At 33.2% G+C, this 24,264-nt stretch overlaps 3 protein-coding genes, 1 non-coding gene and 1 pseudogene across 4 annotated transcripts; 3 read left to right on the top strand and 2 right to left on the bottom strand.

The window, feature by feature from the left end:
- Nucleotides 1-1,867, top strand: LOC108998452 (protein FAR1-RELATED SEQUENCE 5-like). Its single transcript, XM_018975001.1, has 4 exons — nucleotides 1-573; nucleotides 679-1,503; nucleotides 1,592-1,714; nucleotides 1,799-1,867. The coding sequence occupies exons 1-4, from the start codon at nucleotides 1-3 to the stop codon at nucleotides 1,865-1,867; spliced, it is 1,590 nt and encodes a 529-aa protein (XP_018830546.1).
- Nucleotides 1,868-9,930: 8,063 nt separating this feature from the next.
- On the bottom strand, nucleotides 9,931-13,189 carry LOC108998481 (eukaryotic translation initiation factor 3 subunit G-A-like). Its single transcript, XM_018975035.2, has 2 exons — nucleotides 12,742-13,189; nucleotides 9,931-10,686 (listed from the first exon to the last, which is right to left on the bottom strand). Exons 1-2 carry the CDS (start codon nucleotides 13,073-13,075, stop codon nucleotides 10,151-10,153), a joined length of 870 nt encoding a protein of 289 aa, XP_018830580.1. The 5' UTR covers nucleotides 13,076-13,189; the 3' UTR covers nucleotides 9,931-10,150.
- A 1,522-nt stretch (nucleotides 13,190-14,711) lies between these two features.
- LOC108998450 lies at nucleotides 14,712-17,654 on the top strand (annotated as a pseudogene).
- On the top strand, nucleotides 16,503-16,576 carry TRNAV-CAC. The gene has a single exon. It is a non-coding gene; the product is annotated as a tRNA-Val (tRNA).
- An 856-nt stretch (nucleotides 17,655-18,510) lies between the features above and the next one.
- On the bottom strand, nucleotides 18,511-20,580 carry LOC108998488 (ras-related protein Rab11C-like). Its single transcript, XM_018975044.2, has 2 exons — nucleotides 20,177-20,580; nucleotides 18,511-19,279 (listed from the first exon to the last, which is right to left on the bottom strand). The coding sequence occupies exons 1-2, from the start codon at nucleotides 20,339-20,341 to the stop codon at nucleotides 18,791-18,793; spliced, it is 654 nt and encodes a 217-aa protein (XP_018830589.1). The 5' UTR covers nucleotides 20,342-20,580; the 3' UTR covers nucleotides 18,511-18,790.
- Between the last annotated feature and the right edge of the window lie 3,684 nt (nucleotides 20,581-24,264).

The raw sequence follows: 24,264 nt of genomic DNA, 5'->3' as shown, positions 1-24,264 counted from the left end.
ATGGACTTAGATGATGAGGGGAGATTGAAGAATGTCTTCTGGGCGGACCCCCGTAGTAGGGCAGCATATCAGTATTTCAGTGATGTGGTGACATTTGACACTACGTATCTGACCAATAGATACGGTATGCCCTTCGCACCATTTGTTGGTGTAAACCACCATGGCCAGTCAATTTTGTTGGGAGCAGGATTGATATCCAGTGAGGATACCGAGATATTTGTATGGTTATTCCAGACATGGTTGAAATGTATGGACGGTATAACTCCAAGAGCCATAATCACAGATCAAGACAGAGCGATGAAAAATGTCATTGCCATTGTATTCCCAGAAAGCCGACATCGATTCTGTTTGTGGCATATACTGAAGAAAGTACCCGAAAAGCTTGGCTCTCATAGTGCGTACAAAAGTGGCATGAAAATTGCTTTGATGAAGTGTGTGTATGACACTCAAAATGTTGAAGAGTTTGAAAAATGTTGGGAGCAGCTAATCACCACGTACAACTTGCATGAAAATGTCTGGCTACAAAGTTTATATGATGAGCGTGAGTATTGGGTACCGGCATTCTTGAGGGACGTATTTTGGGCTGGGATGAGTACTACGCAGCGGAGCGAGAGCATGAATGCATTTTTTGACGGTTATGTTCATGCGAAGACAAATTTAAAAGAATTTGTCGACTAGTTTGATAATGCTCTGAAAAAGAAAATTGAGAATGAAACTGCTGCAGACTTCCATTCATTTAGTGTCTCCATTTCCTGTATATCTCGATCCCCAATTGAGAAGAAATTTCAAGATCTGTACACGAATGCTAAATTCAAGGAACTTCAACAACAAATTACCGGTATTATTGATATGGATCCAAAGTTATTTAAGCATGATGGTACAATAAAGACATATCATGTAGAGGATGAAGTTCGTGTGGAAGAGTTCACAAAACCGATTACACACTACGTGGACTTTAGTGAGGAAGATGCAACTGCGAAGTGTTCATGTGGATTGTTTCAAATGAGGGGGATATTGTGTAGACACATTTTGGCCGTATTCAAATGTAATGGGATTAAGTCTGTGCCGGATACATACATTTTAGATCGATGGCGGAAAGACATCAAAAGGAGGTACACATTGATCCATAGCAGCTATGACGTAGGGGATCATCGGGCAGATGCTAATAGATATTCAAGTCTGTTGAATATCTGTTATCAGATGATTACTCATGCTGCGGGTTCAAGTCGGCATACTGAGGATGCAACTACAAAATTGTATGCAATGATTGAGTTATATCGTGCCAACCAAGAACCCCCATCGATAACCCTCCCAGGTGCGAATGTTGGCTGTACGACTGCTGATACAACTACAGTTGGAAGTTCAAAGCAAGTACTAAGTCCGAAAGTTGTGAGAGGAAAAGGCAGACCCCCATCTCTAAGAAGAGCATCAAGGATGGAGAAAAACATGAGGAAAGTTAAAGCAAAGACGAAGAGAGCACCAGTTAAGGGGAAACGCAAACAGGTGCATATTGTAAATATTTTAAATTTTAGATACCATTTAATGCAAATATGAAAAATATGCTAAATGATATTTGTGACTTGTTAATTAGCGAGATGGAAGAGATACAGCAGTCGTGGACACTTGCAAGAGGTTATTTCGCCCTTCAGAGATGGATACTCCCAATGTTGAACAAGTCCAGGCCCGAGAAACGGTGATTGGTAGTCAAGAAAGTGTAAGCAGGTCTCTTGTGTTGTCTCAATTTTAATAGTATTATCCATATCACAACGCCATAATAGTTGGTGTTTACTATTTACAGATGCAATTTGGGTTAGATGGATCGCAACCGGGAGAATTTGGGTTGAGTGAATCACAACCGATGCAATGATTTGATACATTGAGTATGTTATTAATAATGCTAACATGTTGTTACAATTGATATTTTTAGTTGACATTTTCGAAACTGACATGATTTATATTGTATGTTTTGTAGGGCTTCAAGACTTGGTGACGACATTTTGTGGAGCTTTGAGATGATAGAAACTGTTATTTACTATGGAGCTTTGGAAACTGTTATTTTTTGGAGCTGTGGCAGTTTGTTATTTATCATGATCTATGTTGTATGTTCATAACAGTTTACTAAATTACAGTAAGAGTGTCATCATGTAATGATCTTTTTAAAACTACATTTTGTGTAATACAGTTCAGTTAATGGCATTTTGTGTCATCATTTTGTGTTTGAAACTGTTTTGTTTTAATACAAACTGCTTACATGTTTTACAAACTGCTATTAAGAAACTGCTACTTGAATACATCATCCATACCAATCTCAAACACAAACTGCACAAGAAAGTGTTCACAAACTGCTTTACAAACTCAGAAACTGCATTACATCCCATATTACAAACTGCTTACATGTTTTACAAACTGCTATTAAGAAACCGCTACTTGAATACATCATCCATACCAATCTCAAACACAAACTGCACATTATACTGTTCACAAACTGCTTTACAAATTCACCAATTTGATATTGTTCACAAACTGCTTTACAAACTCAGAAACTGCATTACATCCCATATTACAAACTGCTTACATGTTTTACAAACTGCTATTAAGAAACCACTACTTGAATACATCATCCATACCAATCTCAAACACAAACTGCACACTACTACGTATCTGACAAACTGCATTACATACACTGACTGCTCATTACAAATTGTTTTACAATCTGCTAAAATGCTGAAACTGTTTTGTTCTGTTTTACAAACTGCTTATCAACAACCAATATCCATACATACACAAAACAGTTTTACAAACTGTCCAATACAAACTGTTTCACAATCTGCTCAAATCCAACCTAAACTGTTTTACAAACTGCTTATCAACCAATATCCATACAAACAGAAAGTTTCCATTACAAACTATTTCACAACAAAGTTATATCCATACAAACTGTTTTACAAACTATTTCAAGATCCATACAAACTGCTCATACATGAACCCAAAATATATTACATCACTGTTTTACAAACTCAGAAACTGTACATAATAGCAGTTTTACAATCTGCTCAAGCTCAGTACATAATAGCAGTTTTACAATCTGCTCAAGCTCGAACTGTACATAATAGCAGTTTTACAATCTCAAACTGTATATAATAGCAGTTTTACAATCTGCTCATGCTCGAACTGTATATAATAGCAGTTTTACAATCTACTCAATATCCATACATCAACTACATAGTCCAAAAGTAAATACCAAAACCCCAATACAATTCCTGGAACTACTGACACTATCTAGGAATTACTTAGACACTACCAACAAACAACAAAAATGCAACTAGAAATGCAAAAGCCCAATAAGCCCGAAGTAGTTTGCGTGAACACCTTATTTCAGCTTCTTGTTCTCGAAGCACCAACTCCTTCTTCATAACCTCAATCTCTCTCTTGTGGACATCCTCGATTTTCTTCTCTAGCTCTTTCTCCTTCATTACAAATTCATTGGTGCTTTCTCGAAGATGGAGCTCATTCTCTTCATTAATATCTGCCCACTTGAAAAACCTACAGTATGGTAATCCCTGTAAATTAAGAAGATATATAACAAATGTTAGATGTTTTAATATTAATCATTATATAACAAATGTTAGATGCTTTAATATTAATCATTATATAACAAATGTTAGATGCTTTAATATTAATGATTACATGAATAAGTTTTATGTACAAATTATGTAGTTACCTTAGTATTGTACTTTGGACACCCTAAGAAGGGTCGTCCTGGATTCTTTGCAGTACGAGCCAGTCTTAGTGTGGCTGGCTCCTCACAAAAATAGAATGGTATGCCCAAAACACGTTTACCAAAGGAAGATGAAGATATTGATGATGACATCCCAATATGGCAGTAATTTCAACAGTACAGAAAATTCAACTGTCGGGATGGAATTAGTTGAATTATTCAGATACACTTGAACATTTTAATATGGAAGTAATCATCCCAATAACAATAACAGTAACAGTAGCAGTATCCAGCACTTTTAACAGTTTTAATGTGGAAGTAAGATTCCCAATTAGTGATGTTCTGTGAAGTTTAAAGAATGCTATGACAATTGAAAGGGTGCCTCATTTTAAAAATAGTTGATAGTTTAATAAAACTCAAGTGAGAAATTGAAAACTAAACCCAGCTTATTCAGTTCTAAAAACAGTATATCATGCCAAGTGTATATCAAAATTACATTAATAATAATAATAACAATAATAATAATAATAATAATAATAATAATAATAATAATAATAATAATAATGATGATGATGATGATGATGTATATTAATAACAGTACATACACCCTTTTAAATACAAATATACATGAGTAACAATAACAATTTAATACACAAGAGTACTAAATACATAAGAGTAATAGCAACAGTTTCATACACAAGAGTATTAAATACACAAGAGTTAACAGTTTAATACACAAGAGTACTAAATACACAAGAGTAAATACAAGACTAACAGTAACAGTAACAGTTTAATACACAAAAGTAAATACACAAGTAACAGTAACAATTTAATACACAAGAGTACTAAATACACAAGAGTAACAGTTTAATACACAAGAGTACTAAATACATAAGAGTAAATACACGGCTAACAGTAACAGTTTAATACACAAGAGTAAATACACAAGAGTAACAGTAACAATTTAATACACAAGAGTAACAGTAACAGTTTAATACATAAGAGTACTAAATACACGAGTAAATATACAAGAGTACTAAATACACAAGAGAACTAAATACACAAGAATAAATACACAAGAGTAACAATAACAGTTTAATACACAAGAGTAAATACACAAGAGTACTAAATACACGAGTAAATACACAAGAGTACTAAATACACAAGAATAAATACACAAGAGTAACAATAACAGTTTAATACACAATAATAAATACACAAGAGTAACAGTAACAGTTTAATATACAAGAGTACTCAATACACAAGAGTAAATACATGTTTGTAACCCTGCTTATTCAGTTCTAAAAACAGTATATCATGCCAAGTGTATATCAAAATTACATTAATAATAATGATAACAATAATAATAATAATAATAATAATAATAATGATGATGATGATGATGATGATGATGTATATTAATAACAGTACATACACCCTTTTAAATACAAATATACATGAGTAACAGTAACAATTTAATACACAAGAGTACTAAATACAGAAGAGTAATAGTAACAGTTGCATACACAAGAGTATTAAATACACAAGAGTTAACAATTTAATACACAAGAGTACTAAATACACAAGAGTAAATACAAGACTAACAGTAACAGTAACAGTTTAATACACAAGAGTAAATACACGAGTATGTGATTTGAATAATACACGAGTATGATAACTTAAAAAGATGATACGGTATGTGATTTGAATAATTACATGACTAAATAGTTAATGCAAGAATTATACATCATAGGCAATGTATTACAGTTCTAAATGTACAATGTATGATAAATAATTATTGACTTCCAAACATTTGGAAAGTAAAAGCAAAGCACAAAAAAATGAGAAAACTAACGACATTTTTGTAGTGAGGATACTTTGAAACTCGGCCCGATCGATGATTAGAACAAATTTTGTTGGGGTTAGGGTTAGGGTTAGGGTTTCGAGGCTTGATAACCAAACAAATTTAGGGTTAGGGTTTCGGGGGAAGGGGATTTCAGATTTGGGTTTATGGGAAGGATGGTTCGTGGAGAAGACGAAAAAGAAGACAGAGAAGACAAAAGGGATGTGGCTCTGTGTCTTTGTGGAGAAGATTTCATAGAAGGAGACTTGGAAGACAGTGACTTCGCTGGTTCGAAACCTTCTAAGGGTTTGTGGGCTCGAAGGAGACCACGAAGAATGACTGTGGAGAAGGCGAAGACTTTGTATGCAACGGCTTCGTGGGGGGGCCAGTTCGTGGAGGAGTATAGGGCTTCGTGGAGGACGATGGGGCTTCACGAAGAAGAGGAAGAAGAAGACAGAGTGAAGGGTTGGGTCTCGTGGGGATGGACGAAATGGGAAAGAAGGTGAAGTGACCCATTGTGAGCTAAACGAAGCCGTTTAGCGCATCTAATTTGAAAATAGTTACCGTTTTCAAAAGCCGCTGAGCAACGACGCCATTCCATTAATTGCCACGTCGGACCCGATTCTGCGAGGGTTCCTCCACACGGTTGTGAGTAGCATTTTTGTAAAAAATATTATGTATAAATTATTTTTCTTTAGAGTTGGTAGAGAAAGAAGATGCCATGCGAGCTCATGACGCGTATCTTTTGCTTGCGTTTCAAAACCAAATTTTTACCTTCACTTAGTATTTTGGAACCGTAAATGGTATTCTTCTCTTTTATACAAACATAAAAAAATGGGGGCAACATTTTGACGAGGGTTAGGCTAATTTGAAACATGGAAGCAGTTGAGCTCATTTAAGTTGAGTTTAAATTTAATTCTAACTCAACATTTAAACATAACTCTCAACTTATTAAATATTACTCCATTTAAGACCTCTTTAAATGTGAGATCTATAATTTTTTTCAACTCAAGACCTCTTTACAAGGAGATTCATAACTTTTTTTAACTCAAGATATCTTTACACATGGGACCCATAACTTTTTTTAACTCAATACCTCTTTACATGCAGGATCCATACTATTTTTCAACTCAAGACCTCTTTACATGCGAGACTTGTAACTTTTTTCAATTCAAATATCTTTATACGTGAGATCTATAATATTTTTTTACTTTTCATTGATATATCTAAACTCATCTTAGATAGATCTTATAAAATTTATTTTACTATATCAACTCATTACTATTCATAAAGAATTTAACTTATTTCACCTTAGCCTTAATAGACTCTTTACCATCACAAAATGGCCAATTGGAACCCTGGAATGTGACACCGGATTTTCAGACTTCTTTAATTAGTACGTCTTTTGTTTGAAGTTGGAAGTTTGAACACACATTTTATAGAAAGAAGTATACATGCCCACTTGGTTTAATTTAATATGTTATATATATTTTTAATAAAAGGTATTTTACAATCTAAATAATTACATTAAATCACGTAATTAATTGCGTAAATTTTCTCGTGACAGATTTATTTATAGGTCAAATATTTCTTTTTTTGGTTTTTTAAAATTTTTATAAACAGTAATAAGGGAAATGGTATTAACCATTTGCAGCAAGATATATGAAAGTAGCTTTTAAGAGTGTAGGTGGGTGGGGCAATAACATTTGCTACTAAAGTAGCTTTTAAATTGCATTAACTACTGAAGACTTGGCCCGCAGTGATCACATTTATAATTTAATTGTTCAGTAAGCTAGATATGAAAATTTCTAAATGATTGCACGGCCCCTAACTAGGGATATAAGGAGTTCGGTCCTAATTGAAAAAACTGTTCGGACCGAATTCCAGATTGGTAGGTCTCAATTCCATAAATTATGGATAAGGAGAAAATTCGGTCCTGTCTTGGAATCTACAAATTTTAGATCGGACTGGACCAAACTCCTATATATATTATCAATGATAATATAATTTTTTTTAATAAGTTAGTTACATAATAGTGTAATACACATTAATAATTTATTTAATTTTTTATTAGTAATTTATTTAATTATAATTTATTTAATTTTAATTCAGTCTGGTTTGATCTCTATAGATGTTTGGTCTGATCCGGTTCGATCAGAAAAAAATGATAGATCAAAAATTTCAATCCATCGTCCCAGACCGACCGATCTACATCCTTAATTTAACCTTCATCACCTAATTATTGTAACAAAATTATTTTTCTATGAAAATACAAAAGATGAATATATATGTTTTTATTTGTAAAACTTGAAGATTATAGAAATTTTCTGTGTGCATGGTCAAAGTTCATGATGACAGTCAGTGTGTATAGTTGGAACTTGGGGTCACGTAATAAGTTGAGCACACATAGAGTAGGTAGTAAGTAGCAGTGGCACAGTGTAGTCTGGTGGAATAGGAAAGGGAAATGCTTGCTCTGCATTTGAAGTCCACCGAAAGCAGTCACCCTTCTTTTTTTTTTCTTTTTTCTTTTTTTTTTTCACTTAGTGATTAAAAAAAATAAAAATTTAAAAGATATAAAAAATATATATGAAAAAAAAAAAAAAAAACTCTCATCATCTGTGGAGCAGCTTCCGGTGGAATATATTACTTTTTCAGGTTTGCAATGTGGCAATGACAGCCATGATAAGGTTTGCAATCATACAATCAGCAGAGACTGCAATCATTCCACGCGAAAAGCAGCTAAAAAAAGTCGTTTAGATTATACGTTTGAATGTTTAGTCGACTTATCAATAGTGGTAACTTAAAAGAGCAAAGCTATGCCTCCATACATTACATTTTTTTTAATTTTTAATTTTTTTTTTAAATTAATTCAATTCTTTTATCATTATTCATATATTAAAAATTTGATAAAAAAAAATTAAAATTAAAAATTATATATAATATGTAAAAATTATATAAATAGTAAGAAATTATGTAAATTTTTTCAACTTAAAATGTGAGTTGGGAATCATTTAAACTCAACTTAAATGTATTTAGATATTAAGATAAATTTAAATATATTTATAAGAAATTAAAAAAAATTGTATATCTCACGTGTAAAAAAATCTTAAATTGAAAAAAATTATGAATCTTACCTGTACAGAGGGCTCAAGTTCAATAATATTTAGTAATTTAAAAATTGTGTATTTAGATGTTAAGCTATGCTTAAATTTGAACTCAATTCAGATTAACTAGCTGAACGGAGTTTTAAAAGGGACGTGATTGAGCCTCAAAGAAAAGACAGCACAACCCATACATATTAATCCATGCATTTGCATTTGCATTTCTTCAAGTAAAACACCACAAAATCTACTATTGGATTTTTATTTATTTAATGATTAATATTTTGTAAATACACTAGTATTAATATTAAAATTTAATATTTTATAAATACACTTGTATTTAATATTTAATATTTTGCATTAATATTAAATTTTAATATTAAAAGAGAGGCAGTTTGATAGAAAAATCATAAAATATTGATTTGATCCTTCTACAATAACTCTCCAAATATGACTAGAGATCTTAAATTACTATAACTCAGGTTGCGTTTGGATGTTAAAGTAAGTTGAGTTGAGTTGAGTTGAGATGATAAAATATTGTTAGAATATTATTTTTTAATATTATTATTATTTTGAGATTTGAAAAAGTTGAATTGTTTATTATATTTTATGTTGAAATTTGAAAAGGTTGTAATGATGAATTGAGATAAGTTGAGAGATGTTTAGTAACCAAACTCAAAATTTCGCAAATATTCCTTTGACTAGTCCAATACATGAGCTTTTTTTTTTTTTTTTTTTTTTGTGTGTGAGAGAGAGAGATAAGTAAACAATAATGTTATTAATAAAGAATAGGCAAAGCCCAAGTCCAATGCAAGAGCTTTAACTCAAAAAAAGTTAAAATTTGGACTTGGCAAGTTGGCATTGCCAATGCTCTTCTAAATTAAATTATAATACATATTGAAACTTGGGAGGCAAAGAAATTAAACTCTAAATAAAGCGTCCAATACAACATGTATCAATACTAGATTCTCTCTAATTTTATTTGTTATTTTCTTTATTCCCTAGTTTTCAGAACAGGTGAGTTTTCCAACCAAATCAAATGTATTTCTAGAGGGTAAAGGCATACTATCAGCTGTGTTTCCCTTGGATTCAGCAAAAAGAAAAAGAAAAAAATTGTTTCCCCTGCATGTTGTACTGCTAGAATTTGGATATGGTATGGAATAGCATTCCTCTTTTGGTCAAATGTCAAAAGTATTTAGAAGATCACCTTCAGGGCCTTTTTCCCACTTGATACTACTAGTGTTATGTCATCCAGTAAGCAAGTCTCGAGTGAAAAAGCACCCACGGACCATGTAGATAGATAGCTTATCAATTATCGTACTCGAGTTTGAAATACAAAAAGGCACAACAAATCTTGACAAACATTAATTAAACGTAAAACATCTTAGCAGAAATTGCCAAGCACCAAAAACATGTCAGATGTCTTATGAAAAGCTAGGCAAATCCTCAATAGTAGTTGAGAGAGAGAGAGAGAGTCACCGCAGTCCTTTAATTTGCTCTTGGGGTGGCCCATTCGACTCTAAGGATTAAATTGTCATAACCATATCCGTTGAGTTTGTTGATGGCTCTCTGAGCATCTTCTCTGTTCACAAAGTTAACAAAACCAAATCCTCTGCTCATACCAGTTTTCTGATCAACAGCAACATAAACACGGCTTACAGCACCAAAAGGCCGGAAGAGCTCAAGTAAGTCTGGCTCCCTTGTGTCCTCTGAGAGGTTAGTGACCCGAACAGAGTTTTCATCATTTCTGCGTCTCATATCAGATCCGGTTCTCTCTGCCCCTGCTCTCTGGCTTGGAGGAACATATGTTCCCTTGGTTGCCCCAGCAGCAGCAGTTGTGGCTTCTGATACAGCAGGCTTATCAACGAATCCCTCTGCTGGTTGAGCGAGATCCTTGTAAGGGCACCGTGAAGTCCAGTGGTCACCCTTCTTACCACAAGTCCTGCAAACCATGAGGACGGCACCTCCTTTACTAAGTTGAGCCAATGAGTCTCCTCCAGCTTTCGGTTCTTCTGGTTTGCTACCTGTTAGCAGTTTCAAAGTGGTCAGCTGACTTGACAAAGCCAGTATACAAATAGAAGGGATAGAATAAAAAGAGATATAAGAAGCTTACAAAGTAACGAAGTAAAAGCTAATTACTAATATGACAAATGGAAATAAATTCATAGGTTAAAAAATACTTGCCCATGGAGGAATGCTGCGACACATAAGAAAGTCAATTCATACACACTTCACATTGTGTCCAAAACAGGTTGTTTACACATTTTGGAGCGTAAATTTGGCATACAACAAACTAGCTGGTGTAATCAGTATACTAGTAAAATCATATTATATTTTGAACGTACACTTCCTGCACAAATAGCGCCATAACTATAAGAATCACTAACCTTTTAATTCTAAGCAAAATGGCAAGGTTGTTGAACACAAGAAACGAAAAGTGATTGGGGGTGAGCCATATCTATTCGAGAACAAAGGTTGAGGAAATCTTAGGCCCCGTTTGGATTCGGAAGGTGTTTCATCTCATATCATCATTACAACTTTTCTAAATTCTCACACAAAATATAATAAATAATTCAACTTTTTCAAATCTCAATTCAACTTTTTCAAATCTCAAAACAATAATAATATTAAAAAAAAATATTCTAATTATATTTTTTTTAAATGTCATCTTTCATCTAAAACCATCTCATCTCATCTCTGAATCCAAACCAGCCCAATTCCAAAAGGTAGAAACTTTTGAAATTTGAGATGGAGACGAAAGAAACGTAGGAATAAAATATTTATTTCCTTCTCTTTTATTTTGCCTTTTACAATTCTTTATTGGTGCCTTTTCTATATAAAAAGGTACAAACAAAAACTCTGAGAAATTAATTGATTCTACATTAAATCCACTTGAACAGAACATAAAAGCCGGGGTGGAAGGGAACCATGTACCCTACCACCACCCTTTCTTTGCTCAGTTCCCAAAAACACCCAGACATGCTTTCTCCAGAAGGATCCTTACCAGCCAGTTACTAGAATGAATCAAAGTTGAATTAATTGAACTTTCCAGTGTCATCTCTCTTCCTTCTTCTCTAACAAACTCTACTATAATTTCTTTGTCGTCACTAACTATTTTGCCTCTAAACAACAGCTCTCATAATCATCAAAACAGCCCCATACATCCTAATTCTGTATCTCTAATTCTAGTTCCAAGCCCTTGTTCTATCAAACGCTAACCTAAAAAATATCACTTCTCTCTACCAAATATCAGTAATTGTGTCTTACAAGTTTGTGAAAATAAAATACCACAAGCTAATAGTTGTATTTCATTGACTACAAGGCATGCGACCACCCTACCATATCTTGAGCACAAAAAATAAAATAAAATAAAATAATCAAACAAAAACACACAAGCACAATGATAATAGAAAACTTAAGCCCTTAAGCAATAAAAGGGATCAAAACATATTGGATGTTCAAAAGATTAAGTGAAATAATATCTTAAAATCTATGAGATAAAAACTACAGTTTCTTATTTCATTTATGACCCTTATGGGATATCAGTTTTTAATAAATAGAATAGATTTCCCAGTTTTATTCCGCCCATAATATGTGAATTTTCACAATACGTGAGTGAACAGTCAAAACGGTTATTGGGAACTTTTGCTAGCATGCCGCTTATTTTCTTCCCAGCAAAAAAACTAAATCTTTAATTAAAATCATATTGAGGAAATCATGAAAACTTTTATCGAAGCAATTCCCTAAATTATTAGTATTTAGTAGAGTTTTTTTAGGGATTCGCTCAAATGGAAATTCCTTACTTAGCGTATAGTAGGTTAGAACTCGAAATAGCAAACCTATTAGTCCCCGCAAAAATATCATTTAATTAGACAATTGTCTTCCCACACAGACCAATACCACGGGTATTCCATCAGGTCTAAATCTAAACAGTTTCATCACAACCATCCTAGAGCAAATAATCGAGACAGACAGACAATTGCAAACAAAAGTGCGCACGTGTTGTGTGCGTGTGTGACAGTGCTTATGAGAGAGCGAGGCGGATAGAGAGAGGGGGGAAGGGAGGGAGAGAGATGAACCTGGTGCCCTAGGGCGTTCAAGGAGGATCTCCTCGGTCGAAACCATAGTGAGGCGGCTACCGACGTCCTCGTGGACTGCATCGCCGAACTTGGGCCAGGAGCGGCGTTCGATGGCGCGCTTGCTGAGGCGGGCGTTGGCGAGCTTGCGAGTCCGAGAGGTGGTGGTTATCTTGACCTTGTTGCCATCGTCGTTGAACCTGTACTCTATGACCTTCTTGATACCGTTCTCGTCGGGCCCGATCACCTGCCTCGGAGGAAGCAGAAAGTCCAGGTCCTCCCCGTCGTCCTCCTCCAGCTCCCCCCATCGGAGCTTCGTTTGCTGCGCCGAAGCCATTCCTCCGATTTTCCCAAAACAGAGAGAGAGATAGAGAGAGCGAGAGAGAGAGAGAGAGGTGGCTTTGAGATTTGGAAGTTGAAGGAGGTAGGGTTTTCTCAAGTGTGACGGATGGGACTGGTAAGGCGAGACTAGACGTGGTGAAATTTTAGTGGTGGTTGCTGTTCAAACACGTGGTGACGGTCGCACTAGATAACATCTATTCATATTGGGCCCTAAGAGGTTTTTCAAACTCGGTTCGTTAATTATGGGCATAATATTATTATTGGGCTAAAGATTTATCTTGCTTAAATGAGGCCCAAAACACTTGGATAACCGCCTGCCTTTTTTTTTTTTTTTTTTTGGAGTAATCAAATGATTACTTCAGGCATTATGGAATATATAATTTGTTTTAAATTTTTTATATTCTAATTTTTTTATAAAAGTTAAAATTCTAGTTGTTACATTCAAATTAAACAATTATATTTTTACAATAATGTTATTGGGTCATGTGAATGATCCTCTTGACGTAATTTAACCACATAATTTATTAAAAAATAAAAAATAAAAAAAAAATAGAAAAAAACTTAAAAATTTCAGTCTTTTCTTAACGTGGTGCCACGTCAAGAGCCCTTTAATGGAAAATAATTCGTTTCACACAAATAATTGAGCTTAAAGTTATGAAATTGAAAAAATAGAAAAATCATGGAATGCTGAAGGTAGGTAATTTTTTTTTAAATGATTAAAGAATGATTTAGGTTCCGTTTGAATTGAGAGATAAAATGAGATAATTTATAAATAATAATAAAATTTGTGAATAATAATAAATAATAATGATATGAAAAACTTGTTCTTAAATTTGGTTTGTTGGAATTTCATAGATGGAATGGATTTTTCTGATTAATATTATCAAATGAGCTGATACTTTACCTTTTACAGAAATAAAACTTACGAATCAAATCTCAAAAAATATACAATGTTATAAAATCAAGATTCATGAACATCCCTTCTTCCCTTATTATAAAAATCTGCAACACATCAAACCAAATCCATGGCTAACTTCTGATCTGTCCTCACCGACTTTCAGAATAATCCACTCTCTTAATTCTCACTCATAAAAGTACCAAAAATAAAACCAAAAGAAAAAAAAGGAAAAGTGAAAGAAAACCAACATGCCATCCCCTCACGATCCTTTTCAAAACCAACAAATTCATATAATTCACAATATTTCAAACTGATGCAAAACATGACAAAAGCCCACCAACTTTCAGTGGCATCAACCTCAACCATCGCCGCCGCCATGAGCACTACCGTCGCCAGAAGCATCGTTGCTTGCGGCGGTGGATACATGGGCTGCACTCATCATTGCAACAGCCGTGCCAGCATCTGGACCGGCAGCAGTAGTATTGGCACCTCCATCGTGGTCGGTAGAGTTTTCGCCAGGTGCCGTAGAAGCATGTCCTCGGGTTTTGCGGCCTTTCCGGGGCTTGTCGTGGGAAGGTTTCTGCCGGGAAGAACTAGTACTATCGGAGTCTCCATCGTTGCTTTCTTTCTGCTTGCGGGCTGGGATGCAGAAGCAAATGCTTTTGCACTTCATTACTGGATTACTTGTCAGCAAAAACTAAAATCCAGATATATAGATGATCACTTCTTTCTCATGGGTTTGTTAATGTTCTGAAACAAACACTTTAAAAGGTTTCAAAAACATTAATTATTACATGATTGCTTGGTTAATAAGTATTGTTGGCATAAAACACGGGATCTTTTTATTAAAATATAAGGAAAAAAAATAGTACAATGCATTGTTTAATTATAAAAAAAGAGATATTTATATGAAAAGATCGGTCATTATTTACTGTTTCATATTTCATATTCTATTAAAAAACATCTCACTTATGAAAAAAATAAAAATTTCACGGTATGTATGATGTGTGTAATGTGAATAGTTATTGATTTGTAGCAAAATTCACGTAATAATCACTTTATTTTAAGAATAGATATATTATTTCAAATTATGTCAATTTATGAGTTAATTTTTATTGAATAAAATATTTCTATGTAAAGTGCTTTTCCTATTGTCTTTTACTGTTAATACAGACGAAAAAAGGTTAATCTTATCAGTTGGGTCCTAACAAAGTTTACAAATCCTAATTTAGGAATGTAATATATCAATTTTGATAGATAAGATATTAAATGCAAAACTTTTTTGTAAGTTGAGAAGGTAAAAGTATATTCATCTAAAAATAATGATTTGGAGAACTTTTTATGCCTTTTTTTTTTTTTTTCGCCAACTGGTTTCCATCTGTATTATTAGGGAAATAAAAAGGGCAACATGGCAGCCAGCTATGCAAGAAACTTCATTTTTAAGATTTTACACAAACCTAAGATGATTGGACTATAGTATTTAACCAAGGTAGCCAAAACGCTATGCTACAAAGGCTAAGGGTCCGTTTGAATATAGAAATGATTTTATATTATTTTATCATTATAATTTTTTTAAATTTATATATAAAATAAAATAAATTATTCAACTTTTTTAAATCTCAAAATAATAATTATATTAAAAAATAATATTTTATTTAATTTTTAATTTTTAACTTTTAACTTTTGTCTAAAATTATACCATCTCTTTTCACTATCCGAACCGCGCTAAAGCTTCATCACTAATGCTAATAAAGTTGGAGATTCCTTCAAAAATAAAAAAAGTTTTGGGTGGGTTCAATCTTACAAAAACAGCATTGGGATGAACATCTTATTGGAGAAGAAAAATTCTATTCATAAGTCTAATACATTATACATCACATTTTTTTTTAATTTTTTTCTTTTATCAAATGTATTTTATATAGATGATGAGTAAAATAAATCAATTATTCTAAAAAAAAAATTAAAAAAAAATTATGATATGTGATATATCAGACTTTTAACTAACAATACTCAATTGGAGAAATGGATGCCACCTATTGCTGAAAAAACCATTGATTTGATGCAGCTGCACATGCACATCAGCTCATGTTTTCAACACTGATAGACAGGCTGCTGGCAAATTCTTCTCCAATAAGATGAATTCACCTTCTTTCTGTAAATATTCGAAATGATGAATTCTATCAATCCATTATTATTTATTTTCACATTTTATATCTATAATTTTTTTTTACAAAATGTAATATATTTTTTATAAGACTTGAAATATAGAGTAATGAATAGTGATTATTAAAAAGAATTTTCTTTGAAATTTATATCTTTTTAATTCTTTTACAACATATATTTTTCAGGGAAGACGAAGAAATGTACTAAAAAAAAAAGATTCACTGCAATTCTTCCCAACCAAAATAGATACAGTGAAGATTTTTAAGCTATGAGAGAAAACAATTTATTAAAATTGAGGCCATAGCAAGATTTAAATATATAAATAAAATTACGAGCACAACACCATACAAAGTGAATTGCTGTCTGGGTGGTGTAGTTGGTTATCACGCTAGTCTCACACACTAGAGGTCCCCGGTTCGAACCCGGGCTCAGACATTGTTTTCTTTTCCTTTTTTCTTCTTCTTGACCCTTTACAACACTACACAGTTGTCTCAAACAAAGACATGCACCATCCCCAACCACCATAGTGACAAAAACATGATTGTTTGAACAAGAATTCCGCAGCATTCTTAGAATTTGAGAGGAGCTGATCTGCAGGAACCCTCGACATCTTTCATTCAGAACAAGGATCAAAGTCAGTGATAAAACAGGGTGGATTCATAATTTTCTATATCCTAGCGATGGTAGTAGAGGTTTTTGGTGGTGTGAAATCCCAACAGCCTTGCAGTTATCACAGATGCAGCCCACTTGCTCTCTGATGTTGGGAGGGTTCTCTTTTTACTGTATGGGCTTCAGGTTTGGCGGCAACATCACACTGCAATCGTCTCGAGGTTTTGGGTGCCCTACTATCAGCTAGCGCAGCTCATATGGCAAATCTCTGGGATTTTTAATTTATGAAGCCATTGACAGAATACTTCACAAGAATTCAAAGACGAACAGAACATTCATGTTTGCAACTGCAGCATTTGGATTTATTATCTTCTGTCTGATGTTTGCAGGGCTTGGTTACAATCACGACCACAACCACAATCATCATGCCTGTGGACATTTGGGTCATGATGATCATGAGAGAGAGAGAGAGAGAATATGCGACGACCGAAGAGAAGACTAACTTGGGTGTTAGATTCTCCAGAAAAAAAAAAAAAAAAACCAAGATATTAAACATAAATATCCAAGGAGCTTACCTCCATGTCATGACTGATCTGATTCAGTTTGTGGAGGAGGTATCATATGGGCAAAACCAGATTGGTTAGTAGTTGACCTGATTTGTACTCTAATATTTGCAGTTCTTGCTTTAAGTATTATTGTGTTCATGCTCAGAAACATATATGATATATTGATGGAAAGCATTCTGAATGAGATTGATATTTATGAGCTTGAAATGGCCTCAACTGTAATAAAGGAGTTGAGGGATAGTCATGACCAACATGTTTGGGCCAGGACGGCGGGGAAAATTGTATTGCCCTGCCATGTAATAGCCGAACCTTTAGTCTGTGTTTGTATGTTGAGCTGAGCTCAATTCTTTATAAATAATAATGAGTTGAGTAGTGAAAAGAGTTATGTAGGACTCATCTAAAATGAGTTTAAAGTGTGTTTAGATGTTAAGATTAGTTTAAATATATTTATAGGAATTTGTAAAGTTGGTAGGACCCATGACTGTTCACCGGCAGTGCTTGTCCCCCATCGCGCCAACCTGCAGTGATATTTTGAAAAAAAAAGACTTGTGCTTGCCGGAAGAAAGAAATGAGAGAGAGAGAGAGAGAGAGAGATAGAGTTTACGGCAGAGAGAGTTTTTGAGGAAAAAAATAATCTACGAGATCAGCTTCTGTCAGGCCATTTACAAGAACAAAACTCACCATATTCGTGTATGAAAGGAGTTCACTTGGTTGTTTAGATGGTTGAAGGAGTTTAAAGTAGAGGGAACTCAGCTGAGTTTAGGAACCAAACACAGCTTTAATTTGCTCAAATGAATTATCTGTAAGATCCGAGATTTCTGTGAAAAAACAGATAGTATTTATCATGTAACTGTACAAATTGAATAGAATTGAATATAAATTTTTTTAGGGTCCTATTTTTAAATTATTAGGAAGAGATCTGTGAAATGAAATGCAAGGTTCTATTGTCTGCCACCTCATGGGTTACTATTTTAACAGCAATTGCACAATAATGTGGAGAATGTAGTTTCAATTGGATCTGTTTTGATGTAGTTAGTGTGTCATACTCCTGCCTTATAATATTAAACTTTTGCGTAACTGCTGGTGAAAATTTTTGGAAGCAAGTGTTTCTGCTACCACCAGCAGATTTCAGAATCGGGCAACCTCTTTGAAAGGAAATGCAAGAGAGATGGCTTGCAAAGTGTTGTAAGGATGTGTCATGAAGGTAACGCGCTTTTATTGCAAGTTAGGAAGAAACTAAACAAGCAAACTCCTAAAGGAGAGACTAGATTCAGTAAGGCCCTCCAAAAGTACTAACGATGCTGCTGTTTATAATGTTCACAATCTCTTTTATCACAACTAGATTAAGTAAAAATTTACTCTCTACATGTCTCTCTCTCTCATCCAAAGATACAAAAAGAAAGAAGGAAAAGAAAAAGAAAGGAAAAAAATGGTTTGTCTGCTTCCAAATCTTTTTCCTCCCTCAAATGCCACCTTAAGTAGAGCAGCAACTTTTCATGTTCACATTCCCTGATGCATCAGAAACATTGATCGTGGTTCCTTGACCAGGAACAACCGTACTGGCGGCGGCTTCCTGAGCTGCCAAAGCTTTTTTGCTTATGATTTGGTAGATCTCTGTCAAAATGGTCTGGAATGCCTTCTCAATATTAGTCGCTTCTAGAGCTGATGTCTCAAGAAATGAGAGGCCTTCCCTTTCAGCCAAGGCTTGACCATCTTCATCTGTAGTAGCTCTAAGATGGCTCAAGTCAGACTTATTTCCTACCATCATGATGACAATGTTTGAATCTGCATGGTCCCTTAATTCCCGGAGCCACCTTTGGACATTGTCAAAAGTTTGCCTCTTGGTTATGTCATACACAAGCAGCGCCCCAACAGCTCCTCTATAGTATGCACTGGTGATAGCACGGTATCTCTCCTGACCTGCCGTATCCCAGATCTGCGCCTTAACTGTTTTTCCCTCCACCTATATCTCATAATATAGATCATTTAAATGTCAAGTCAAAAAACCAACATAAAACTTCTCCATGCCATTGCCCATGGAATTTCTCCAACACAAGTATACAAGATTTATTTTGGGGTTCTACAACAACTTCAGAAGCAAGGGTAGAAAAAAAAAATGCGATTCTATACAGAAGCAGCTGTATCATTCGCTTTACCGAATGATACAGCTTAGTTCTTATAAGCATCATGATTTCATGAATTTCAAAAAACACACTTCCAACACCATTAAAAATGTTCTTTTTCCCTGTCAAATCGAACAGAAAAGAGAGGACAATGATTTGGATCTCAAACCCATCTTAACTCATCATTACAACTTTTTCAAATTTCAATTCAAACTTCTATTTCTTGAATTATACAAGCCATCATTCAGTTTCGAGATCTCGTCCGCAAAAACATCCACCAAAACTGACGCAATAAACGAGGTTAATAGGCATCCTATCCCCTCACATATTTTTCGAGGCTTCGGACAAATACACACCTGTAATTGCTAATCGAATTCTCAATCTTGTAAAAAACAATCACACCTATTACAAGTTCTTAGATTACAGTACGACTAACCATTTATTCATCATCGCAATGAGAATCAAAGAATTGCATACTGCTGTAGCAACTGATAATAAATTTAAACAAACACACACACACCTGGAATTGCTACTCAAATACTTAATCTTGTAAAAAAATAAAGCTTTCTTGAAGCTTCACGAAAAAAATTACAGCTAAAACAATTACTTATTCACAGTGAGAATCAAAGAATTGCACAGCTGCGTTAGCAACTGAATGGGCAGTAATAAGCACGGATGGAGCTGAAAAGTGCGACAATTTCAGTGAGAAACGAACATAGGCGATGAAAGAAGCATGCCTGAAGAGTTCTGGTGGCGAACTCGACGCCGATGGTGGACTTAGACTCCAAGCAGAACTCGTTGCGCGTGAACCTGGAAAGAATATTGGACTTGCCGACCCCAGAGTCACCGATCAACACGATCTTGAAGAGGTAGTCGTACTCGTGGTCCACCCTATGCGCCATATCCCCTTTTCTCCTCCTCCTAGATCTCTCCGACCTACGAAAACCCGCTCGACCCAAAATTCAAATCCGTCCACGTACAATACGTAGAAACATACAAGCTATATAAAACCCCACCGAGATCGAGCCAAACAAACCAGAACGAAGATGGATCCGAGAAGTGATCGAGATCGAGATGGAGCTCTTCGTGTGAGTCCCCACCGATTGATCCTTTTGAGTTAGGATTGGGTAATAACAAGTAACTGCAGGAATTGCAGGGAGCTTATGATGAGAACGGAGGGAACGGAGATACCGATAGGATGGGGTCTACCTGAACGGTCGTCTATGATTCCATATTACGGATTCATTTTGTTTGAATGTTGGAACGACGTCGTCATAGGTTGGAAAATTGACTTAAATCCGTGAGATTCGATTGCCACAGGCCCACAGGCATGTATGTATTGGCAGTTATAAGTCAGGCTGGCTGATTGTGTAAGTTGTAACAGTGCTTTTATTTATTCGAAAATGATATCTATACCTATAATTTTATTTATCTAATCAGACAGGCTTATGTATTAGTTGTTGAGAAATAGTAACATTTTTAAAATTTAAAATTTAAATTTAAATTAAAAAATATTAATAAAACAGAATGAATACTCAAAACGTAGTATAATATTATTGAAAATAATTTATACACAACATTTTTCACAACATATTTCATAACAATGTGTTAAATGAGAGGTAATTTTGTAAAACATTTTATAAAAGTAACATTACTTTAAAAAATACCCTTATCTTAACACATTCTTGTGAAATATGTTGTGAAAATGTATTGTGTGTATATCAATACTCTAATATTATATATAAAAATTGTGCATACTTGTTGCATGATTATGCCCAAACTATTCTGTAGTGTTATAATATAGTTCAGGGTGTCGATCTATGAGGAGACGAAAGAAACACTACAAGATGCAAGTTTAAAGAAAAAGATCAAATGACAAGCTGAAAAGAATCTGAAAAATATTTTGAATTCTACCTAAAACATGTAATTAAAATGAGATTAAGACAGAGTTAAAAAGACAAGTAAAGTTTCAAGCTTCCATCAACCAAATCCAATACTTTGACATTTTCAATCCAAACTATATACACAATTAAGACTTATAGCACCAAATTCCTAATTAGAAGATATGACATTATATTTATTTATTTTCTCAAATTTAATTCTACAAAAGTGGAATGATTAAGTGTGTAAAAAAAAAAACCAATAGATCGGACCGAATTGGTGAGTTTGGTCCGGTATAGAGTTTGATTCAGTCCGGTACCGATTTTATTTTTCTTAAAATCAGTGTGGTTCCAATTTTTCTTTTTCTAAAACCGGATCAAACCGGTTCATATATATTATAATTATATATATAATTTTTATAATCTTCTTTGTATATAATTTTTATATACAATATATAATTATATATAAAATAGTTTTGTATTATATGATAAATTACTAATTAATATAATATTAAATTTTAAAATATTATATCACTATAGTCTATTATATTAATAGTTATACTAATACTATATCACTATATATATTATAATATACTATAATATATCAATATATTATATATACTATAATATACTATTATATATATTATATAATATATAATATAGTATAATAAAACCAGAAAATCTGACCGGAATCGATAAAATCCAAAGTACAGGTTTAGGGAGTAACAAGTACGGAATTGGTTCTTGAAAATATAAAACTGGTATATACCAATTCGGTCCCAAATTTTATTCAAAATCAGATCAAACCGGATCGATTACACCCTCAGGCATGATAACTGCACAGATACAATTTTAAGATTTATTAGTGGATTGTGGCAATAAGAAAAATAAAAGTCATCCAATCATTGAAAAATACTTCTAAAAAAAAAGAATTAATTTATTCATTAATTTTTTTTATTATCTTATGATATGACATTAAATAATAAATTTATAAATAAAATATAATAAATAATATCTAATCATCTAATATCATATTATAAGACATTCTCAAAAAATCATTATTAATTGGAGTATATCAAATGCAATGACAAGGACAGCTGCGAGGTTGGCATCACATGGCATGAACAAAGGAACACATCTATCTTTTTGGCTCCGACTATTTCTTCTTATTAAATCAAATTCAACTTATCTGAAATTAATCAGATTCATTAATTTTTTTAATTATTTATAAAATATTCAATATATTTTATATATTTCAATCTAAAAATTTAAATATATTTTAATTTTAAAAAATTAAACTCAAGAACCCGCACCAACCTCAAGAACTCGCACCGTCCCAACTTCCAATCAAACATCTCCTCCATTGTTGTATTTTCATCAACATTGACTACAACCACCGGCCGTCCTCTCCTCTTTTAATATACAACAGATAACTACCGGATCAACTTTTGTTTTTAAATATCAAATTGAAGGATTATTAGATACTAACGCATCAATACAACACAATAAGGGAGCATTATATAATATTAGGCATTTTCATGTTATTATAATACATGTTTGGAATTACTATAGATAGTATAACTTAAAAAATGTTACTATGTTCTCTAATTTATATCAATCACTACGGTCTTTTGATGTGGCACCACATGGCTTATTAAAAAAATTTTAAAAATCTAAAACACAAACGTAAAATAGTAGAAGAATCTAAGATTTTAGTCTTCATCTTTTTATATTTTCAAAAGTCATTTTGTTTTGAATATATATTTTTAATTTTTTTTTTAATAAACTACATGGCACCACATTTGTGGTGATATATCAATGGACAAAGTAAGTGGAATAAATTAGGGAATATAGTAGCATTACCCATATAACTTTTAGCTTTAGGGTAATTAATAAGCTCTACTATTAAAAAACTATTTAATGTTCAGTAACCATATATTTAAGGTAATTTTAAATATGTTACATTTGTTTTGAAATAATGTTAAAAAGTGTTTCTTGAGATATAAATGATAAAAAAAAAAGTCATTTGATTTTTTGAAGATTATGATCATATTGTTGATCAAAATCAAATCTTCTAATCAAGTAACATGAAAAATAGTTTAATAGAATTTTCAATAAGTATAATGAAAAAAAACCACTTCAACTTTTGACGATATATAAGTGAAATAACAATACAATTACGCTCAATATTCATAAAAATTTTTCCGGGAATAAGATCAAAAGGTAAAGTTATAATTATCTAAAAATTGTGTGTGAATTCTCGCTCGTTGATATTCTTCTTTAAAATTAGAATTACATTCTGCATTATTTAAAAAAAAATATTTGAAAAAAAACATCAAAATAATACTTTTTTTGAAACTTATGTTTTAGGTTTTGTGAAATTAAAAAGTATTTTAATACATAATAACTAAGTCATCTAATTTTATCAATAAATAGCTTTTGAGATAATTTAAATATTTTTTACGACCTCTAACTATACCTACGGCTAGGGGATGGATCATCTGACCAAAAACCCACAGCCAAATGATGGTTATGGACCCATGGGGATACGTAACAATTTATTGTATGGAGAGGGTGAGTCTAACTTTTCCTTTCCATGTTCTTTTATATAATTTTACTTCTCATATGAAATTTTCTAAATTTGCTAATGACGGCTAACATGGGATAGAAGAATTAGACTTTTTATAATTTTATTTCCCAATTACTTTTTTTTTTATAATTTAAAAATATATATAGGCACAACATATATTAGGGCTGCAACCCGAGCAACCCATTTAATATTTGAGCCCGATCCGATCCGACTCGTATTTTTGAGTGTGTTAGACCGACCCAAAGACTCAACCCCCTTTTTTTTTTTAATTTTATTTTATTTCACTGGGGACACACCCAAGTCAACTAGAACTGGTTGCTGAACCTACAACACCACCTCTTCGAGCTGGTGATTC

Source organism: Juglans regia, chromosome 14 (assembly GCF_001411555.2).
Source record: "Juglans regia cultivar Chandler chromosome 14, Walnut 2.0, whole genome shotgun sequence".
Classification (NCBI taxonomy): domain Eukaryota; kingdom Viridiplantae; phylum Streptophyta; class Magnoliopsida; order Fagales; family Juglandaceae; genus Juglans; species Juglans regia.
The sequence above is the reverse complement of the archived record's forward strand: the minus strand, read 5'-3'. Positions and strand labels throughout refer to the sequence as shown.